We start from the raw sequence: 23752 nt of genomic DNA, 5'->3' as shown, positions 1-23752 counted from the left end.
TTAATATAATTATGTATATCCTTCGTCTAGGTAACACAATACATGCAACAGAAGAATCATCGCATGTTTCGAGACGCCGCAGAGTTACACCAAGCCACGATGTTCCTACATGAGAATGGTGAGAACTATAATATGCCTATCTAAGTATTTTCTAACACTAGCTGTTGCCCGCGACTTCGTCCGCGTGGGTAGAAGATATAAGTTATGATTTAGGTATACCTGCCCGGTTTTTACCAAATTTTCCATTGTATCTTCGCTCCTATTAGTCGCAGCGTGATGGTATATAGCCTAAAACCTTCTTCGATGAATGGAAGATTTTTTCAATTTGAACCAGTAGTTCCTGAGATTAGTACAAACAAACAAACTCTTCAGCTTTATATCCAATATATAAAATTCCCGTGTCACGATGTTAGTTACCGTACTCCTCCGAAACGGCTTAACCGATTTATACCAAATTTTATATGCGTATTCAGTAGGTCTGAGAATCGGCAAACATCTATCTTTCATACCCCAAATTGATAAGGGTTGCTCACACTAAAATTATAATTTTTATTTTTTGGACTAATATTTTTTGTTTTAATTTTTTAGAAATAATTTATAAGGCAAAACAACGTTTGCTGGGTCAGCTAGTAATATATATTTATTCAAAATTTTTACAGGATAAATTACATAGTGTCTTACATAAATATATGTTTATTGCCAAGGTGTACTCCTTCACTACGACGACGCGACTCTCAAAGAGTTGTACTTCCTCCGCCCGCAGTGGCTGTGCGACGTGCTAGCTCACGTGGTCACCGTGCGAGAGATCAACCCCTTCGCTAATAATGGTCAGTACACACCAACACCTGTCTGAACAAGGTGGACAACTAGCCGAGTGGTTGAGGTCGCCACGCCAAACCCACTGTGCGACGTGTTAGTTCGATTCCCGTAGGACAAGCGTTTGTGTGATCCACGAATGCTTGTCCTGAGTCTGGGTGTTTTTGTGTATGTGACTTGAATGTTTGTGAAACCTGTGACACAAGGATTAAATTCTTTAGTGCGGGAGTCTTTCATAAAAAAAGGTCTGAATTGACAAGCGTATGGCAAGAGACAGTTCTCCCCGTAACACTTGGAGGCATTCAGTTGAGAAGGGGGCAGAATCAACTGGTCTAGGCTGGAAAGAACAAAAAAAAACTAGTAAAAATATATAACCTTGCTTGTACGAAAAGCACACTACATTTTTAATCTAAGATGCAGCTACCTAAATACAAAATTCTATTTAAATTGGTTCATCTATTACATCGTGAAGCAACAAACTCTCGCAACCAAACTTTCGTCTTTAACTGTACTATCTTTAGAAATAAGGTCACTTTCATCAGAATGAGTTCACCCATTTTCATCTAACAAATAACAAGGCTTTCATAAAATTAAGAATTAACAAACAAACAAACACACCTTTACTTTATTTTAAACCCCTCCCCCCCAATGATAACCTTAACAGTTACCAAGCAAACACACACATCTTCACTTATCTAACTCTACTACATCTACCCAGGTATAATGAAGATTGAGGACCTAGCCCACGTCTTCAAGGCCTCCCCCATGCTGGCACGAGGAGACGAGGCCAGTTCTCTCGGAGTCTCACTCCTGAACAAGTTCGAACTGGCTCTGTGCTGGGACTCGCGGCTGTTGCTCGTGCCGCCGCTGTTACCGGCGACCGAGCCTGCACAGCCGCAGGTAGCCCATCCTTTTCTATGCCGCGAGAAGAGTTGCTTGATGTAAGGTGAAACATCCGGGAACAAACGAACTGACTGTTCTCATCATCTCATCGGCTCATATTTGTCCACTGCTAGAAATAGGTCTCACCAATTGCGAGCCATCAAAATCTGTCTTGATTTATTCAAAATCAAATTCAAAAGGTTTTATTTCAAATAGGCCATTTTCCAAGCCTTAACGTAGTGTAGGACTTCCTCAGTCACGGTGGAGTGATGAGCCGAAGACAGATCTCGATGACATGTAATTGGAGAGGCCTGTGTCCAGCAGTGGGACGTATATAGGCTGTTATAATTATTACTATTGGATACCTATATAAGGGGGAGGTTTAGACTTACCAGATGGATGGATTGTGTGTAAGACAAGATGGCTGCAAAGAGTGTCGGCTATCCGTGTAGTACTTGAATGCACGGCCAGCCGAGTGGTTGAGGTCACCACGCCAATCACACTGAGCGCGACGTGTCGCTGGTTCGATCCCCGTAGGACAAGCGTTTGTGTGATCCATGAATGCTTGTTCTGAGTCTGGGTGTCTGTGTTCATGTGAATTAAAAGTTTTGCAACACACCCCGCTTTATCAGGATTGAGTGAGAGAGAATAGTGAGGGAGTCGTGTTTAAAAGAAAAAAAATGTATGGAAGAAGAAGATATGTTGCGTTGCGACTGATGACTGTGCAGGTCTGAGTGTATAGTATAACCCCTGTGTACAGTTACCGCTGAGGTCCCGCAGCTGGCCGAGCTCGGCCCGCGGGACCCCTCGCCGCGCGTGGCCCTCTCAGCTGGCGCCCGCCACGCACAGGGGGACGGACTCACCCACACTCATACGTAAGTACTTTAGCTCTTATAGTTGTCCGTTTTAGGAATAACCTTTTGTCATATTTGATTATTGGATGTCCAATGAAGAATAAACATAAACAGAAAAAAATATAGTGTACTTTTGAATTGTGCTCCTTCAAAGAAACGACGGGCCTGTTGGTCTAGTGGTTAGTGACCCTGACTGCTAACCCGGAGGTCGTGGGTTCGATTCCCGCCCAGGACAAATGTTGTGTGATAAGCATGATCATTTGTTCTGTGTCTGGAGGTGTAATTTATCTATAATATGTATGTATTTAGAAATATATAAGTAAGTTTATCAGTTGTCTGGTTACCATAACACAAGCTCTGCTTAGCTTGGGATCAGATAGCCGTGTGTGAGTTGTCTCAGGATAAATTATAATTATAATGAAAGAAGATCACGTTATTCACACTATAAAAAATAAGGCATCATAAAAAGTATTGCACATTAACATGATTATTAATTTACTCATGTTAATTAGTCAATTAAAATAAGGGATCGCGAGTCGCGGTTCTACTCGCTCGCCACCGCGTCAGCTTATGGTTAAGGACTCCGGTTAGGTCTGAAACTAGTCGGGCGACCCCGATACATACGCGTGAGTAAACCGTTGCATCATTTTATAATCACGCAACCTCACGATAGTTACTCTAAACACCATTTGACATGTCGTAAATTTGATCTAAAGGACTCTTATGTATTTTATCCTCAAAAAATAATAATTAACCTTATATAATTTACTTCAAATCTAGTTTGCCCCATGACGTGATAGCCCGACTAGTTTCAGACCGAACCGGAGTCCTTAATCATTTCCTTTCAATTCGTGGATCACACAAATGCTTGTTGTACGCAATATATGTCACCAAGTTTGGCGTGGTGACCTCGACCACTCGTGTATGACCTCCCCTCGCCCCCAGAGGAAGGCGGGCCGGGTATCTCGGTGTCTGGTCGCGGCGGGCGGCCGCTGCGGCGCCTGCTGCTGCTGTCGTACGTGCCGCGCGGGTTCTGGCCCCGGCTGTGCGCGCGACTGCTGGCCGACAACCAGCTGGCCGACGCGCCCCATGCCTTGTACAAGCTGCCGCCAGAGGTGAGGGAGTTTAGATAAAATTTGTCTGTAGTATCTAATCCCTACTAATATTATTAATGCGAAAGTAACTCTGTCTATCTGTCTGTCTGTCTGTTACGCTTTCACGTCTAAACCACTGAACGGATTTTAAAGAAATTTGGTACAGAGATAGAGTTAACCTTGAGAAAGAGCATAGGATGGTTTTTATCCCGGACTTTTGAAGAGTTCTCTTGGAAACGCGATATAACCGACCTCGACGCGGGCGAAGCCGCGGGTGTAAAGCTAGTTAATTATAAATACCAAATTTGAACGCCAACGGGGCAGAACATGTTGATGCTTATATTATCTTTATATTGTCACCACATTAAAAAATGTTTAACACATGTTTCATGCAAATAAACATATCTTTATCTTTAGACTAGGTACTGTTAATTGTAATGGATTATTTTTAACTATAGATCAAATTTAATAGAAGACTTCAAAATTAATAGATTAAAAAAAAATCCTAACACCCACGTTTTTAAATGTCACTCCATTAAAATTTTATCAAAATAGTTTTTATACTTGTAAATTACATTGTTATCGGGGTTGACAAAGTTCCTCCGAGTTTTTCCCACGTTTTTATACACTCACTTTCTTGTTTGTTTGTCGTTCCGGTTGGATTTTTGCAACTCAATTTTGCGGCACATCCCTATAAGCTAGCAGGCTGAAATTTTCAGGGTAACTTCAAACCCGATGACAATGCAATTTACAACTATCAAAACGGTTGGACCGATTTGGAGTGCCATTTAAAAATGAGGGTATGTTTTTTATACTGTCCCACTACAGGGTAAAGGCCTTCCTTAGATTCTTCCACACTGTCCTTTCTATTGCTGTAAGGTATTCAGATTTTTTAAAATCTACTATCTTCTTCTCTTCTTTCTCTCTCTACTAAGATGGAGTTAGACGAGAGTATATCATCAGCTCTCGAGCTGTCCTGGGGCTGGAAGCTGTGGCTGCGAGGGTTGCGCGTCTGCTGCGGGTCGCTGGCGGCGCTGGCGCTGCGCGAGCTGCCTCCGAGGAGAGACAGCTTGCTGCCCGCCAGCGACGATGATGCGCCCAGTGATTACTATCATAATGTCAGGTAAGGAGTTATTGGTTGACTAGCCTGTTGCTAGCCATCCTTCCTTTCTCAATGTATACACTGTGGAAGGGACGTCGTGCCGATCCCGTGGTCCAGGGGTTCTGGACATGATTCCACCCCTCCCTGTGTTGGTATTTTTCATAGGTCTTTTGATGAATCGGTTTATTGATGCGACTTGCTCGCGAACATTTTGACGTCACTTTCGGTTAGATTTGCGAGAGAGCGATGACCGACGAGTGCCTTTACGAATCAGCTGATCGGGAGCAGTTTTTAGTGTTTTATTTACATTGCCTTTTTTCGTGAGAAGGGCTAAATAATGATTATTGTTATGAAAATATTATTGAAATACGTAGGAAAAATGATTTTATGACACATAAAATTAAAAAAAAAACCGCGAAAAAATATGCAATTTTCATGAAAAGACCGATGAAAAATTCAAACAAGCACTTATTTTGTGAATACTAGTTAACTAGTAGTTGGCGATTTTTTAAGACATAATCATTAATATATATAAACATTACTGTATACTGAAGCTGTTGGTAAATATTCTAACCTAAACTTGAATATTCCTCCTCCCATGGGTTGTCCCCATCCCTGTTTGAAATTCTATCCCCTTATAAAGTCATTCCCCCATTTTTAACCGACTTCAAAAAAAGGAGGAGGTTCTCAATTCGACTGTATTTTTTTTTTTTTTTATGTTTGTTACCTCGTAACTTGCGATTGGGTGAACCGATTTTCATGATTCTTTTTTTATTTGAAAGCTTGTGCTTCCCGTGTAGTCCCATTATCACCATTTCAATATCTGATGATGGGATCTTGTAGAAATCGGGGGAACTCTTCAATAAATAACAGCAGATTAACCGCAATTGTTGCTATAGCATATCTAAGCATTGTTTGCGCCATCACACAACATATTATCACGCCTGTACTCACTACAAAGGTTATAAAAACTATTTCGAAAAAAAAAAATGTTCAAGGTCACTTACAAAGTTTTACAAAAAACGCAATACTGAAACTAAAATAAACATAATTAGATGTTTGTTCTGATGAGATATTCGGTTATTCAAAATGGCCTCCATAATTAACATCACTCTCAAATGGTAACAGACTGGGTGGAGGCTTTCGAACAAATATCACTGGGAATTCTGGGCAGTTTCTCATTTGGGCAGCGCGTTTAGTAGGCCTACCCATACTAAAAATCACTAACTTTCCACTAAAAAGTGAAAAATAAAATTAATTTTGGAAAAAAATAAAAACCGACTTCAAGACTACACTAACAATATATACAATTGAACTAAAAAGTATAAAATAATATTTTAATTACAAGCCAAAGAACACTAAAGGAAAATCAACGAAATTATTGATACTTATGCATACTATTTACATTTTAAAATCAGTTATTTTTGGAGTCGGTGCCAGCCAAAACAAAAACAATATATTAATGACACAAAAATAAATTACATAAATAATTGAAAAACAACCGATAATTGAAAAGAAGACAATAAAATAATTTATCTATTAATAACACAAAAAAGAAACATAAACTAATACATACAAACATAAAACACAACCATCAGCGTCTTCTGCCCTCACGCGTCTGCCCGCATTTGGCACCGACCTCAAAAATAACTGATTTTAAAATGTAAATAGTATGCATAAGTATCAATAATTTCGTTGATTTTCCTTTAGTGTTCTTTGGCTTGTAATTAAAATATTATTTTATACTTTTTAGTTCAATTGTATATATTGTTAGTGTAGTCTTGAAGTCGGTTTTTATTTTTTTCCAAAATTAATTTTTATGTTGTCCACACCTTGCGTGACGGGAACCCTCATGGACACCCACTCCCTCGGGGGAGGAATTTGCTAGTGTCAGGCTCTTACTGACTAAACCTGAACCGCCGTGCTACGTCATCCGCGTTTTTGTGTTGGTGTATGGCAATGCGTTGCAATCCTTCACCTTTCCGCTCCCTGGGATAGTATCCCGAATATAAATTCTTACAACCCTCAACTTGGGGCCTTCCTAAAAAAGTGTCTCACGCAACCCCCAGGTTCAGAGTACGCCAGGACGGCAGCTGGTGCGAGCTGGACGTGCAGTCCTCAGCCTGCGTGGAGATCATCCTCCCGGCACAGGTGTGCGTCATCAAGAGGGATGATGGACTGCCTATATCCGGGTACCAGGTACGTGATACACGGTGAAGAAACTCTAGAGTATTCCTACCCACAGGTGGGCAATAAAGCCCACTTTTCGGTGGTGGAGGATTCAAGCGCAGCAAGAGAGGCAGTAAAAAGAGTGCGTGTTTTGCGTTTAAGTGCGTTCTTAAAATTAAGTCAAGCTACGCTCAACACGGTCGGTTCGTGGATGGGTGCCCGTCTTTGTCTTAAAGAGTTCCGCCGTGTTTCGGAGGGCACGTTAAGGTCCCGGCTGTTATTTCTACATCTTTGACAGTCGCTACAAGTAGTCGGAAGCTAGAAAGTCTGACAACCAGTTTAGCTAAGGGGTATCGTGTTGTCTGTAACTGGGTTGAGGAGGTCAGATAGGCAGTCGCTCCTTGTAAAACACTGGTACTTAGCTGTATCCGGTTAGACTAGAAGCCGATCCCAACATAGTTTGGAAAATAGCTAGGCCCTTAATGATATATGTTGATGACGATTTGACACACGAAAATCTATTAGTTTTTTTCTTTTTAACATATACATATATGTTTTATGATTTTTTTTTTCCAACAGAGTATCAGCCTGGAACCGAACCCAGAGGTCTTAGCTAAAATCCTAGCCCTCGTCTCCGACCACGTTGATCTACTTCTAGAAGACTGGTATCCTTCTTTAGGTGAGTTTCTCTTCTTTATTGTATCAATAGTTGAAAAAGAGGTTTTTGAAAGTGTGTATATTTGTTACTTCGCCACGCTTAAATTGCTTTACCGATTTCGATGAAATTTTGTATGGAGGTAGCTGATACCTTGGATTATCACGTTGGCTACGTTCATCCGACTGCGTTAAAAGAGGGTAATCATTTTGCATCCGTAGGCACAAACTAGTTTATTGAGGCCCTGTCTGCTGTACAGAGGTCGTGGGATCGATTCCCATGCACGACATAAGTTTATGTGATGAGCTCCATCATTTGTTCTGTGTCTGGGTGTAATTTATCTATATTATGTATGTATTAAGAAATATATAAATACCAGCTGACATGGCAAACATCGTTTCGCTTATAAATTATTTCCAGTTGTATGTATTTTTTAATGCTACATTATAAAAAATAAATTTTAGTGTGGGCAACTCTTATCATTTAGGAGTATGAAAAATATATGCTGTTCTATTCTCAGACCTACCTAATATGTATACAAAATTTTATAAGAATCGATCGAACCGTTTCGGAGGAGTACGGTAACTAACATCGTGACACGGGAATTTTAAATATTAGAAGATAGATAAGTATGTTTATCAGTTATCCAGTACTCACAGCACAATCTATCCTTACTTTGAGCCTAGAAGGCGTTGTAACTTGCACACTACATTATCACGACCCCCAGGCACCCGCTTCGTCCACACGTCCGAGGGTCGCTGCCTCATCACGCGCGTGGTCCCGTGCCCGGAGTGCCTCCGCCAGGCTCCGCAGCAGCAGCCGCAGCCCGACCACGAGCAGCTGCAGCAGGTGAGCTGGAGGAGGTGGATCTAGAGTAGATAGGGTACTAAGAGCGCTGAGGAATAGGGATGATGACAAATTTTTTTTCCAGTGTCCGTCTTATAGTTTTTTGTATAATAATGGATACGTATTTTTTAGTTTGTCCCGCAAACATAAATTGACCAAATTACAGTGAATGAAACTTGCGCGTGACGTCACGATTGAGTATAAATTTTACTCTATCGTTACGTCACAAGCCCCCTCCTAAACTTTAAAGTAGTTAATCTTTGTCAATTCTAGTTTTGCTGAAAAAGGAAAAAATACGTGTCTCGTACTTTTCAATTATCTAACTGAGGGACTAATGAGTTTTTTTCTTTTAATACCCAGTCATCATCCCTATTACTTAAATGGAAGGTCCTTGCATCAATTTTTTAAAGCAAAAGCTTTGACAGATATTTTGTCTACTGTAACGCTGAAAATCACTTAAATGGAATGCTAATATCACCTTTTTAAGCAGGGTTTTTCCGTAATATATTTTGTCTATTGACCAATTAAAAAAAACAAACAGTCCCGAGTCTTTACGAATTTATTTTAAAATAACCGTTACGAGTTGAAAAACTTGAAATATTGTGTTATATTGTATATTGTAGTTAGTAGGTTATATTGTAGTAGTTTATATTGTAGTTATATTGTATTTCTGGTTCTCTTAACTCAGCTAAGTTAACGTAGGTGAGTTAAGGCTTGTCATTAAACCCTTCACCACTCGAAACCGCACAAGAGGGTCTTATATATCGACCGCTTTGGCAAATACTGGGCTTTGCAAAGAGCCTCTATTCCGAACAAGTTATCTAAAAATTAACTAAGCTACAAATATCTATGTAAAAAATTATGAAAAAATTTCGAGAAAATTAGCAGTCAACTCCGCCTCTCTCTAACACATCCCTGAAAGCTTGCCTTTCCCTAAATTTCCTCTTTAATTTCTTGTCTTCCCTAGGCCTTCAGGAGACTGGACCTAGGCGGAGCGGAGCCGCGCAGACTCCGCTTGTCCGAGGAGTCGAGAACCTCGGACGGAGACAGTGGAGTTGGGGCAGAGTCCAACGGTAAGAGATACTATATTATAGAATACTATATATTATATACCTGTTATAGAATAAGTGGCAGTCCTAGGAATCGTTGTTGTGCCATAAAAATGATTCCAGGGTGTAAAAGATTAGGGCTAAGAAAAACAAAAAATTTAATACCCACGTTTTAAAATGTCAAATTTTGACAGTTTCTATAGTTGTAAATTACATTGTCATCTGGTTTGAAGCTACCCTAAATTTCAGCCTGCTAGCTTATCGGTAAGTGCCTCAAAATTGAGTTACAAAACTCCAACCGGAACGACAAACAAACAAGAAAATGTCTCACTCTCAGACTTACCCAATATGCACACAGAATTTCATTAGTATCAGTCGAGTCGTTTTGGAGGAGTACGATTTCGTACACTGTGACGCAAAAAAATATAAATTTGAATTGCGGTCGCCCGCTCGTCCGCCTGCTCCAGTCGAAAATAACCCCATTGGTACATAAAATCGAGATAAAAACTATCCTATGTGTTAATCCTGGTTATAAACTATCTGTGTACTAAGTTTCGTCTATCCGTTCAGTAGTTTTTGCAATGCAATTTACAACTATAAAAACGGCTGGACCGATTTTCATACAATCTTAATGGAGTGACATTTAAAAACGTGATAAAAACATGTTTAGATTTTTTTAAAGCAATTTAATCTGTTTGAACCTTTAGAAAGTCGGTTATATTTTTTTTATCTTAGAATATGCCTGAAAATCTTTCTTTTCCCTTATTCTCCCCCCAGCCTCATCCCGCCTGGGTTCCGTCGAGGGTGTGGTGAACAGCCACCCCCCCCTGAGCGCGACCTGCACAGCCTGGACGGTGGAGCAGTGCGTGCTGGCGGCCTGCAGCGGGACCCGCCTCTCCTGCCCGCTGCACAGTGAGGCCGATGTCGAACTGCGGCTAGTTGCGCCAGATACGGTATGCTCACCCATCCGTAACCTAACCTCGATAACAGTTGCTTAACCTGACCGACAGTTTTAGAACAATTTGTTTCTAAATGGTCATTCGTCTATTTCTTGCCCTTAGAGAGGATTGCGTAACCTGTCAGTGATCTCTAATGTTGATTTAAAGTGGTTACTGCATTTATTCATTTTAAGACCTCGGCTAGTGTTGCTTAACCTTTCAGTCGTTATAGCTGGTAATGAAACTCAGTAATGAACACCCATTAATTTCTCGACCTTGGCTAGGATTGTTTAACCTTTCGGTAACCACCTTCATTGGCTTTAGCTCCTTCCTTTCACCGACTTTTTTTCCAAAACTCAGTTAAGGTTGCTTAACCTATGAATCTAAAACGACCACCTGTCTACTTACCGACCTCAAATATAATCATTTAACCTGACCATCCATTTCCCGTCCTCGATAACAGGTGCTTAACCTAAACCCAAACTATTTTCTAAACGCGTTAAGTCACTCAACCCTTACTCACCGTCCGTTCTATTGTCTCAAAAACTCAATCAAATTATGTTCACCCATCAATTTATACCCTTTTTAATAGTCACACAACCTTTACTCAAATCCGTCGTCATCCTCCCAAAAACTGTCAAAAAATTGCTCACCCATCAATTCCCAAACCTTACCAACATTCTCTTTCCCTCAACAGCTCCTCCTAGACGTGGAGGAGTCGAAGCGCGCCCGCTGGGAGCAGATCTCCCGCGGGGCGGTGGCCGGGCGCGGCGCCTTCGGGACCGTGCTGGCGGGCAGCTGGCGCAGGGCGGGCGGCGACAGCCTGCCCGTCGCGCTCAAGGCCCTGCAGCCCGTCCCGCCGCCCAGCGGCAGCGATGCCGCTGTGCATCATGCTTATAAGGTACTAGCTGTTGCCCGCGACTTCGTCCCCGTGGGTAGAAGATATAAGTTATGATTTATACCTGCCCTGTTTTTTTCCACATTTTCCATTGTATCTTCGCTCCTATTAGTCGCAGCGTGGTGGTATATTGCCTAAAACCTTTCTCGATGAATAGTCTATTCGACACAAAGATTCTTGAGATTAGCGCGTTCAAACAAACAAACTCTTCAGCTGTATATATTAGTATAGATATATTCTAGCCTGATTCACCACCATTTGAGACATATAACATGTATGTGTGCCTGTCCCCTGGCCAGGCGGCCGTGTCCCGCTGGGAGCGCGAGCCCACGGCGGCGGCCTGCCGCGCGTACTGCGGCCTGCGCCAGGAGCTGTCCATCCTCAGCCAGCTGCGCCACCCCCACGTGCTGCCGCTGCTGGCCGTCTGCGCGGCCCCGCTGGCGCTGCTGCTGGCACTGGCGCCAGAGGTATTTATCTATTTACTAGCTGGTGCCCGCGACTTCGTCCGCGTGGTTAGAAGATATAAGTTAGTTTACCATAGCAGCGCCATCTATTGATTACTTACTCAACCCAGTCGAAAGGTATCGTCATCTGTTAGAATCATTTGGAGTTAACGGATAACTGTATAACCATAACTAAAATTGATTAACCATGACAATATTTAATTTTTCTTGATAAAACTTCTAATATACCGTCCCCCCCCCCCTCCAGGGTGCCCTGGACGCGCACCTGCGCGGCTACCGCTGGGTGGGGTCCCGCTGCGGGCCGCGCCTGGCGCGCGCGCTGGCGCTGCAGGTGGCGCGCGCGCTGGAGTACCTGCACGCGCGCAGGGTCGTCTACAGGGACCTCAAGGTATTGCAGCAGGTGTACGTGAGAAGTGCTATGGATGTGGTCCCAAAATGAGGCGAAGAGGCCGACGCTCTTTACACGTCAGCCACACAACACGAGAAAGTGACCCCGGCCCACCCTACTGGCCGGTGGAAGCCCGCGGTCGGTGTATGAAGGATAGCAACGCATTGCCATACACCGACACAAAAACGCGGATGACGTAGCACGGCGGTTCAGGTTTAGTCAGTAAGAGTCTGACACTACACATTTCCTCCCCCGAGGGAGTGGGTGTTAATGAGGATTGCCTCGCCTTAACAAAAAAAAAAGGATGTTCTATAAACAAAAGAAAACATTTTATTGATTGGTGTTAATATCATTGGTCGGCACGCCAAATCCAGTGCACGTGACGTGATTCAGGTTCGAACCCTGAATATGACAAACATTTGTGTGTCCGGGTTCGATCCCCGCGTAGGACAAGTTTTTGTGTGATCCACAAATGCTTGTCCTGGGTCCGAGTGTCTTTACGCCTGTGACTTGAACGTTTGTGAAAACCCCGCGATATTAAGAACGAATTCCATGTGGGAGTCGTTTTAATTTGAGAAAATTTCAATTTTCATTTCTCTTTAATTTTCATGGAAATATATTTAATGACTCAAATAAGAATACATGACACCAAAGACGTTGTTATATTTTAATTGCTAATTCATCTTAACCTAAATATTTACAAACAAATATTCCAAAAATTATCCATATTATCAACCAAATCAACTTATTTACCAAATAACATAAAATTTTCCTAATATTCCAGTCTGAAAACGTGCTAGTATGGAAGATGCCGAAACCTGGAGACGAAGTGACGGGCGCCCCCCTCAACGTACACGTCAAGCTAGGAGATTACGGTGAGTGATAAACATACATATCAGGAATCTTATAGTTTTCCAGACAATCTTCGGAACTGGGCCACATAGCATCTTAATAATTAATAGATATATAATCTAAAAACCTTTTTTTTTTCTCTAGCCCACTGTATCCCACTGCTGGGCAAAGGCTACCTTTTTATATTTCACTCCATTCGAATTCTATAGTTATAAATTGCATTGGCGTTTTTATAGTTGTAAATTGCATTGTCATCCAGTTTGAAGCTACCCTGAAAATTTCAGCCTACTAGCTTATCGGGAAGTGCCTCTTTTTTTTTATTATATTCGCCAGCTAAGCTATAAATATATAAGTGCATCGAGCATAGGTTAAGCTACGTTGACGCGGTTGCTCCGTAGATTGGTGAGGTGACGTGTTTCGGAAGGCACGTTAAATTGTGGGTCCCGGCTGTCGTTACAGGTAATCAGAAGCCAGAAAGTCTGACAACCAGTCTAACTAAGGGGTATCGTGTTGTCTGTAACTGGGTTGAGGAGGTCAGATAGGCAGTCGCTTTATAAAACACTGGTACTTTGCTGAATCCTGTTAGACTGGAAGCCGACCCCAACATAGTTGGGAAAAGGCTGGGATAATGATTAGCTTGTAGACTCCTTTCATGCCCGTTTTCATTATATGAGCATGTTTTTAATAAAATGTTTACTTGCAGGTATAAGCCGGCTCGCTCCCCCGTCCGGTACGAAAGGCTTCGGCGGTACCGAAGGATTCATGGCGCCGGAGATCATGAGATATAATGGAGAAGAGGAATATAATGAGAAGGTTAGCTATTCAACTAGGTTTAACCCTTAAAAAGAAGACAAAGACTTCTCCCGCTGTGGATTGAGAGGAAGAGAGAGTCAGACTTCTACTGACTAAAACCTACCCATGTGTGTACCTTTGCCTATTAAGATGTAATGAATTGATAAATGATTTATTCTGCAAATAGGATAGACGTCTTCGCTTTTACATGTCATTATTTAAGCTAGCTGCGGACATTTCCTAGCCAGCTACCCTGAGAAGAAACGTCGAAACAAACTAAGGAATTTAATCCTTGTGTCCTGGCACTAAGCACAAGTAATTCACATGCACAAAGACACCGAGACTCAGAACAAGCATTCGTGGATCGCACAAATGCTTGTCCTACGCGGGGATCGAACCCGCGACACGTCGCCTGATTCTAACCATTTCTCTTGTACTAGGTTGACTGTTTCTCCTACGGAATGCTGCTTTACGAGATCGTGACTGTACGCCAGCCATTTGAAGGTCACGAGGCTGTCAAGGAAGCCATCCTGGAGGGGGCCAGACCTTCACTGTCACCTAGAGTGAGTAATCTGTGTGTTACATGTGAATGTCATGTGTGTGACGTGTGTCTCATGTGTGACGTGCGTGTCTCATGTGTGAGACATGTTTGACGTGTGTCATGTGTGTGAAATGAGAGTGTCATGTGAGTCTCATGTGTGAGACATGTGTGACGTGAGTGTTTCATGTGTGACGTGAGTGTGTCTCATGTGTGAGACATGTGAGTGACATGTGTGACGTGAGAGTGTCTCATGTGTCTCATGTGAGTGTCATATGTGAAGTGAGTGTCATGTGTGACTTCAGCGTGTCTCATGTGTGACGTGAGTATGTCATGTGTGTGACATGTGAGTGTCATGTGTGTGACATGTGAGTGTCATGTGTGTGACATGTGAGAGTCATGTGTGTCTCATGTGTGTGACGTGAGTGTGTCTCCCCAGGACCTGGAGTACCCCTGCTGCATGCTAGAGACGATGCGCCGCTGCTGGGCGGGCTCCCCCGAGCTGCGCCCGTCGGCGGCCGCGCTGGTGAGCGTGGCCTCCGCCCCCGAGTACACCGCCCTGGCGGACGCGGCCGCGGCCAGGGCGGCCTCCGCGGCGGCCAGTGTACCCGTGATTGGTGTGGGCGGTGAGTCAATCAGTTTGTGCTTTTCAGTGAAATGTGTGTTTTCAGGATATAAAAAACTAGACTTACTCAGTTCGATTTGAGTTTTGATGAAAAACGTAAACAAGCGCAACGTTACTGAGTTACATTGCGATAGCGAGCGATTACTATATCTGTCCTTATCACTCGTACGCGCAGTTATGGCGTGAGTTGCTCGATGACAGCTGTCGTTATGTGTTTCGTGGTACAAGAAAGCAGTCAGTACGGCACTTGTCAACATTTTGGTCGGCCATGTTGTGAATAAAGTTCATTCCGTCATTTTTGTCTAGTAGAGAGCGATTAGAATTCGAACTATATAATTGTTAATTCATATAAAAATGTATAAAAAAAAAAACGACTCCCGCACAACGAAATTTAATCTTTGTGTCGCGGGGGGTTTCACAATCATACAAGTCACATGCACAAAGACACCCAGACTCAGGACAAGCATTCGTGGATCACACAAATGCTTGTCCTACGGGGATCGAACCGGCGACACGTCGCGCACAGTAAGCTATCCGTGCAGTCCGTTCGAACCAGCCAGTTTTTAACCCCTGAAAATTTGTTTACATTCTTTATATCATCTCGTTGGCCTTACTTTAGTTAATAATGTCTGTCCCAACAGAGGAAGGCGTCGCTGGCTGGGAGCTGTGGTACGGCGGCGGCGAGCCCGAGCGCGCGCACACTCTCCTCACCACTCCCACCAGCTTCACCCATCACCACACCATCAGGGTCGCACCAGGTGACCACTCTATTATAACTATTACATAATGCAACGGTGTACTCACGCGTATGTATCGGGATTGCTTGACTAGTTTCGGAAACTACCGGAGTCCTTAATCATGAGCTGACGCAGCGAGCGAGTTGAACTTTCCAACTAATAATAATTTTTAGTAATATATATAACCCCTGAAATGTTTTCTTATTTCAATGTAATGATTTACGGAAAAAAAATATAACTGCAAAGAACATCAGCTAATTATTAAACAAAATATTTTAATTTTATTACGATTTTCCAACTGCCGTATAAGCTCATGATTAAAGACACCGGTTGGGTCCGAAACTAGTAGGGCGATCCCGATACATACGCGAAAATTTCTTAATGAATAAACAAACTATATTTTTTTGACATATGTATTTATTATATCTAGCACAAAACACTAGCCGAAATCCGTACAAAAATCTTCAAGCTCAACCTTAATATATTGAATCATTTAAAAATATCCCCAGACAAATCAGATCCAGTTATAGTGACGGCTATCTGTAGAGTCAGCAACAAGATGTGGCTCGGGGACTCCGCTGGACGGATATCCGTGTACTCGTGAGTATTTCTACTATTTTACACGTCGCGTAAAGGTTTGGCGTGGTAACCTCAACCACGCGGCTATACAATGCTTCTTTTTGTTCTAACTTCACATTTTCCCATGCAGAGCATCGAACTGCGCCTTGCTGTGGAGTGTCCGCGTGCAGGAGAGTGTGGGCGGCGCGCCCTCGGGAGTGGCCGCGCTGCTGCCGCTGCCGCGCCTGGCGAGAGTCGCAGTGGCACTAGCGTGTGGCAGGTAGCTATACTGTGTTGGATAATGTGTCTCAGGATGAGGCTGGCCTAGTACTGTAGAGGAGAATAGGCCTATGCCCAGCAATGGGAGGATAAAGGTTGTCATAAAGGTGATAAAGGATGGTGGTGATGATGAGGTCTCCCGAATAAATGACTGGCATTAATTGAATTATTAAAAGTCATCCCAGGCTCACTGCAACTCTCCCAGACGATATTCCAAGCTCAACCTTTAGTCAACCCTGTATTAAATTAACTTGTTTCAAACTCTTCCCAAACTAACCCCTTAAATTATCCTAACTCACCCTCAAGTCAACTCTATATCAACCTTTTCCCGAGCTCACCTCAAACCCTCAAACTCACCCCTCTGATAATCCAATCACAGCCTTATCTCAACTCTATATCACCAACTTCAACTTCGGTATGACGAGGAACACGACGGTCCAACAACCAGTCTAACTAAGGGGTATCGTTTTGTCTGTAACTGGGTTGAGGAGGTCAGATAGGCAGTCGCTCCTTGTAAAACACTGGTACTTAGCTGAAACCGGTTAGACTGGAAGCCGACCACAACATAGTTGGGAAAAGGCTAGGATGATGATGTACCTATTTATACTTTAAACGCTCTTAAGGTCGTTCTCTTAAAATTCGGATGGTCATTAAAATATAACCCTATATTATATAATAATTTGTCCCACAGGTTATTCCTAGTGACCTCGTCGCGTCCGGAAGCAGAAGGCAGCTTCGTTCTGACGGAGCTGGGCACAGCCACCGAGCTGTGTTGTCTAGCAGCTGTGCCCACACCGCACGGGTGAGTGGCGAGATGATATAGCAAAATTATACTAGAAATATGAATTTGTAAATGGTGTTCTATTTTCATTTTGTACGAGTGGAATTAAATAAAGAAGATTTATTTTACTAAAGAATATAAATAAAAGTTATCCATTATTACATGAGCTACCTGCCAATAAAAGTTCCGTCAAAATCGGGCCAACCATTTCAGAGATTAGCCGCACCAAACTGTAAGTTTTTTAAGCAACATGTATGTAAAATTCACTCATTTACTATTTTTATCTTAATGTCTATGGAGTGTCTGTTTATATAAGCTTAATATAGGAGACTTCAATTCGGATTTTTGAAGCCGTTTCAAATCTTTCAGGTAGATTTAGTCCTTCTGAAGACACTGCTTAAGTCATTGTGTGCCGTTTAAAATGTAGCCTATGCGATAATCCAAGTTGTCAACTACCTCCATACCAAAATGTCATCAAAGTCGGTTCAACAGTTTAAACGTGTAGATTCAACAAACATATCACTCACACTCATAATACTATTCTACTCACTCACATTACCCCACGTTCCCCACAGCTGGGAGGTGTGGGCGGGCGGCGACGGGCTTTACTCGTACGCGGTGAGCGCGGGCGGAGTCTGCGGGGCCGATAGCATGGCCGCCGCGCCCAGGGTCACGCTGCTCACCGCTCCCGAAGACGAACCCTTCGTCATCGTCTACTCCGACCCAGGTAGGTGTCTGCCCGGGGCAACGGGGTAACTGGATCCTCCGAAAGAGGTACCGTGGTCCCGAAACACGAAAGCAATGAAAAATAGATAAAAAAAAAACTTACGTTTTAAAATGTCACTCCATTAAAATTTTATCAAAATCGGTTCAGCCGTTTTTATAGTTGTAAATAGCATTGTCATTGGGTTTAAATCTACACTGAAAATTTCAGCCTGCTAGCGTATCAGGAAGTGCCTCAAATTGAATTGCGAAAATACAGCCGGAACGACAAATAAAAACGAAAAATGTGTATTTACAGTATTCACTCTTGATGCGCATTTCCAAAATGTAATAGGGATGATGACAATTTTTTTTTTTGCAGTGTCCGTGTTGTAGTTTTCAGTATAATAATGGATACGTATTTTTTTAATTTGTCCCGCAAACATAAATTGACCAAATTATAGTGAATGAAAGTTACGCGTGACGTCACGATTGAGTATAAATTTTACCCCCTCTCCTAAACTTTAAAGCAGTTAATCTTTGTTAATTCTAGTTTTTCTGAAAAAGGAAAAAATACGTGTCTCATACTTTTCAATTATCTAACTGAGGGACTAATGAGATTTTTTCTTTTTATACCCAGTCGTCATCCCTATTCTTATGGAGAAGAACCAGTAAACCGGCGGAACTCCTAATATTAAATTCCACTGCCGAAAGTGATTTTAACCCGGACCTTTTTATCCAAACCCCTTTACAAGTATACTCTAAAGACCTCTCCATTCTCTTTCCACCAGGGGTCTGCGTATACCAATGGTCAGTGAGGACTAAGGAGCAGTCAGCCCGCCTGGACTGCAGCAAGCTGGTGCCCTGCTCCGAGAGCCTGCAGTCCATAGCGTTGGATGAACACCTTACCGAGGACAAGTGCAGGGTAAGGCCTGACATAGTTCATTAAGTGGTCAAAAGGCATCTGGTTTATATGTTCGAAATCTTTTTTCTTGTGTTTTTTTTTTTGCGATTACTGTCCCACTGCAGGGCAAACTGACAGAGAGGAAAAATCTAAGGGAGAATATTTTTAAAACGACTCCCGCACTAAGGAATTTTATCCTTGTGTCGCGGGGGGTTTTACAAACATACGATTCACATGCACGAAGACTTTTATACAAAGTCATTTATAAGGCTACTAAGTGACTGCACGGATAGCCGAGTGGTTGAGGTCACCACGCCAAACCCACTGTGCGACGTGTCGCGGGTTCAATCCCCGCGTAGAACAAATATTTTTGCGATCCATGAATGCTTGTTCTGAGTCTGGGTGTCTGTGCATGTGACTTGAATGCTTACGAAACCTTGATAAAGACTTGATATTTATTCAATTACTTGAAATGGGAGTCGATTTAAAAAAACATAACTTTTATGAATATACACTCCACCACACAAGGTTCACCCCTCTCCCCCTTTTATTCCAGGTGACAGCATTATGCACATTGCGCGGTGAACTGTACATAGGGACAGCCTGGGGATGTATCATAGTCGCTGACTCCACAACACTGCGACCCCTCACTGTCTTCAGACCTTATGAAGAAGATGTAAGTTTAAATAAATAGATATAATACATTAAAAATATCCGAAAGACCACGTTTTTAAGCGACGAATCCACGCTTATCAAGAAGTGTCTCAAAATTGAGTTACAAAAATCCAACCGGAACGACAAACAAACAAGAAAGTGAGTGTATAAAAACGTGGGAAAATGTAAAACCCTACGTTTTTAAATGTCACTAAATTATAATTTTATCAAAATCGGTCCAGCTATTCCTATAGTTGTAAATTACATTGTCATCGGGTTTGAAGCTACCCTGAAAATTTCAGCCTGCTAGCTTATCGGGAAGTGCCTCAAAATTTAGTTGCAAAATTGTGTTGGAAATAATGCACACAAATTGAAAACCTCCTATTTGAAGACTTTTGAGAAATACTGTATTTAATTGTAAAACTTTTACCCAACTGATCCCAGTTGTGATCAAAATGTAAATTTCTAATATTAATCCTTGTTTTTCCCCCTAGATCCGGGTAATAATACCTCTACACCCTCACAAGGATGGCGACCCGGGTATGATCGCGACCTTCGGACACGGATACCGGCCGCTGTTACAGAGATATGCGCCTGCGCATGTGAGTATAGCAACACTAGGGAAATTGAAATGAAACTACTTTTTACTTTGTTTGTGACCATGATACCTGCAAAGGTGTCGAAACGTCGGGAACTAAAATCTAAAATTAAACCGCGATAAAATCCGTAAAAGTAGTTTCATTTCAATGTCTAACATTCGCGTAAACCTAAGAAACCACTAACTAGGGAAATTGCTTTATAACTTAATAGGGTAGACGATTGATCGATTGACGAAAAATCTATAAGACCCTCAGTTAGATAATTGAATATATTCGACACGTATTTTTTCTTTTTTCTAAACAACGAATGTTGACAAAGTTTGGGAGAGAGTTTATGACGTAACGATATCGTAAAATATATATCATATTGTGACGTCACGCGTAATAGTTCACTATAATTTGATCATATGTTTACGGGTCGAAAGAAAAATAAATTTCCATTATTATGCAATAAACTACGAGACTTTCAACTGCCTAGCTATCATGGTTCATGAGATAAAACCTGGTGACAGATGGACAGACTGAAAGAATCTTAGTAACAGAGATTTCTTAATGTTAAATATCTCTGTTGAGAATAGTTATTAACTCTAAGCTTTGTCTACCTAAAGTTTCTAATAATTATTCTATTTTCCAGTCTTCAAACTCCGTGAACCTACACAACGGACACTACTGCCTTCTCTGGCGAACCCAGCATTGGTTGCCCGACTAAAGGAACCCAAGCCCAACGCTGGACAAACACCGAGCCCAACACTGGGCCACAAAGCCAAAAGGTTCAGGCTGTTCAAATAATTAGGGTGCTACTATTAAAAATAGTAAAAAACCATCCAAAATGGATTTATAAGATATATATCGTTTTTAACCGACGGAAAAAGGGGGTAGTTCTCAAATTGTTTTACAAGCTTATTTAAGTTTCAATTTATGAGTTTAAGTGTCCTGAATCTGGGTGTCTTGTGCATGTGACTTGAATGTTTGTGAAACCACGATACAAGGATTAAATTCCTTAATGCGAGAGTCGTTTTAAGACACACGTCCAGACATCATTTTGAAACTGTCTTTCCTAAGCAAATATTCGCCCATCGTGAAATTAACTTTAAGACAAGCAAGTAAGGTCGATATTGCATTAAATTGTGTTTGGATTTATGACGTTTTATTGAAGACAATTTTGATGGAGGCTTTTGTTCGCAAGTGTTTATTTATAATTCATTTGTTTTGGTAAATAAGGTGTAAAATCTTGGTGTCTTTATCATCATTGGCCTAGCCTTTTCCCAACTATGTTGGGGTCAGCTACCAGTCTAACGGTTTCAGCTGAGTACCAGTGTTTTACAAGGAGCGACTGCCTATCTGACCCCCTCAACCCAGTTACCTGGGCAACACGATACCCCTTGGTTAGACTGGTTGTCAGACTTTTCAAGCTTCTGACTACCTGTAACGACTGTCAAAGATGTATGAATAACAGCCGGGACCCACAATTTAACGTGCCTTCCGAAACACGGAGGAACTCCTTATGACAAAGATGGTCACCCATCTACGGACCAACAGCGTCAAGCATAGCTTAACCTGTGATCGTTTCACTTCTGCGGTTATAGCTTAGCCACGAGCTCCTCTAGGTGTCTTTATACAAACATATTTATACTATCCTAGTAATATTATAAACGCGAAAGTTTGTATGTATGGATGTTTGTTCCTCTTTCACGCAAAAACCACTGAACGGATTTAGACGAAACTTGGTACACAGATAGTTTATAACCAGGATTGACACATGGGATAGTTTTTACCCCGAGTTAATGTTCCCGTGGGGTCAATTTCGATTCGTAGTGGTTCCGCAGGGAATATTAGCAGACTTAAGCGGACAATGTTTTACTAAAACGAAGATGCACTGACATTTTTCAGTGGTATATTTGATTTATTATTAAATGACGCAACGGTTTACTCACGCGTATATATCGGGGTAGCCCGACTAGTTTCGGACCCAACCGGAGTCCTTAATCATGAGCTGACGCGGCGGGATCGCGCGTCGACGCGAGTCGTAAGTTATTATAGAAATATATATGATTTGGTAATCTTTATTGTTGTTTTACATTCTGGTTTTTCAGCTGAATTTTTAGACAAAAATACCCACCAAGATTGTACATTTTTTTTTAAGTCAGTACCTTAACAAATGGAATTTGAGTTTTTAGAACAAAAAAATCAATGAAAAGTCTTAAGTATTGTTTTTCGCTCCATTTTTGTTTAAAAAGTCATAATAAAATGACAAACAGTGCTTATAAGCATACTATTAGTATTATTTAAGTTAAGCGTACGTTACCGAGGTATAGAAATAGATGGGTGGTGAAAGAGAACAATTGTTTGTGATGCCTTCAGGTTGTGCTTTATTTTTATTGTTTTAATGCTTATTGTGTTTCATTTATTTAAAGTGTGGTTATAGTAAAATCCGAGCCAGTGGAGCAATGATTTCTTTTTTATTAACTGAAGTTACGAAAGCTGTCAAAGATTACAAGCCTAATTATTTCTTCTTAAAATAATGTAATAGGGATGATGAACGGGTATGAAAAAAGTTTAATATTAAAAGATTTTAAAAATCTAAAAATGCACGAATTTGAATGTCACTCGTTTGTCGTTCCGGTTGGATTTTTGCAACTCAATTTTGAGATAGCTTCAAACCCGTTGACGAGGCAATTGCAAATTTTTATAAGCTGTTTTTATAGTTGTAAATTTGCAACTATAAAAACGACGGTACCTACTTAGATTTTTCAAAACTATCAATATTCTATGCCATCCCCATTATCATTTCTCATCTACATCTGCAAGGCCATTACAAGGCCCTCTGATTAAAATAAAATATTATTACATTGAAATACTTCAAAAAAATAATCCAAGTGTAATTTTATAACAGCCAAAAATTTTTAAAAGCAGGTTTAATTCGTTTTTTTTTGTGCACCTATGTAACGGGATCTTAGCTAATTATTAACAAATACAGAACAAAAACTGATTGTTTTTATTATGAAGTTGTGTGTTAACGAAATTGATCTGTCTGCGATATAATGAAATATTATCTAAATAAAATGTCGTGAATCTCGATAAAATTGAGCAATGCTATGTTATTAAATGATACGACGGTTTAATCACGCGTAGGTATGTATCGAGATCGCCCGACTAGTTTCGGACCCAACCGGAGTCCTTAATCATGAGCTGATCTTGGCTTACCAGGGTCCCGGCTCTATTTATAATTGCCGATGAATGAATGGAAATTGGGTTAAATTTTACTATTTTGGTATTTAAATTACCTTATGCATTTTATTTTGTTGAAAATTCCGAAAATCATTGTTTTTACAGTGAGTATTCCATCCTGCACTGAATTTCTAATGATTTTGTTGGAAAAATGTTTACGAGAATACAATTTCTATTCATTCATCAGGAATTCTAAATAGAGGAATTGAGACACTGGCCGCACCCGTTCAAAACGCTCGCCCGTCGCGACAGCTCAAGATTAAGGACTCCGGTTGGGTCCGAAACTAGTCGGGCGATTCCGATTATTGAGTAAATAATTATGAATCCACTAATTTGACACTTTGTGTT

General features: G+C 41.4%; 1 protein-coding gene across 1 annotated transcript in view; it reads left to right on the top strand.

The window, feature by feature from the left end:
* Positions 1–21310, top strand: part of LOC113508742 (leucine-rich repeat serine/threonine-protein kinase 1) — a 66355-nt gene extending 45045 nt beyond the window's left edge. Inside the window, exons 31-57 of the mRNA XM_026891824.1 lie at positions 31–118; positions 705–827; positions 1535–1716; positions 2459–2573; positions 3498–3667; positions 4582–4769; positions 6818–6947; positions 7497–7596; positions 8300–8421; positions 9386–9491; positions 10245–10420; positions 11103–11306; positions 11603–11770; positions 12015–12155; positions 12940–13030; positions 13711–13820; positions 14240–14362; positions 14777–14963; positions 15604–15720; positions 16209–16299; positions 16409–16537; positions 17228–17338; positions 17737–18044; positions 18811–18944; positions 19480–19599; positions 20072–20179; positions 20811–21310. Coding sequence (XP_026747625.1) covers positions 31–118; positions 705–827; positions 1535–1716; positions 2459–2573; positions 3498–3667; positions 4582–4769; positions 6818–6947; positions 7497–7596; positions 8300–8421; positions 9386–9491; positions 10245–10420; positions 11103–11306; positions 11603–11770; positions 12015–12155; positions 12940–13030; positions 13711–13820; positions 14240–14362; positions 14777–14963; positions 15604–15720; positions 16209–16299; positions 16409–16537; positions 17228–17338; positions 17737–18044; positions 18811–18944; positions 19480–19599; positions 20072–20179; positions 20811–20885 — 3717 coding nt within the window. The 3' untranslated portion in view covers positions 20886–21310. The remainder of the gene's footprint in view (positions 1–30; positions 119–704; positions 828–1534; positions 1717–2458; positions 2574–3497; positions 3668–4581; positions 4770–6817; positions 6948–7496; positions 7597–8299; positions 8422–9385; positions 9492–10244; positions 10421–11102; positions 11307–11602; positions 11771–12014; positions 12156–12939; positions 13031–13710; positions 13821–14239; positions 14363–14776; positions 14964–15603; positions 15721–16208; positions 16300–16408; positions 16538–17227; positions 17339–17736; positions 18045–18810; positions 18945–19479; positions 19600–20071; positions 20180–20810) is intronic.
* The last annotated feature ends 2442 nt before the right edge of the window (positions 21311–23752 follow it).

The sequence above is a fragment of the Trichoplusia ni genome, chromosome 3 (assembly GCF_003590095.1).
Source record: "Trichoplusia ni isolate ovarian cell line Hi5 chromosome 3, tn1, whole genome shotgun sequence".
Classification (NCBI taxonomy): domain Eukaryota; kingdom Metazoa; phylum Arthropoda; class Insecta; order Lepidoptera; family Noctuidae; genus Trichoplusia; species Trichoplusia ni.
The sequence above is the reverse complement of the archived record's forward strand: the minus strand, read 5'-3'. Positions and strand labels throughout refer to the sequence as shown.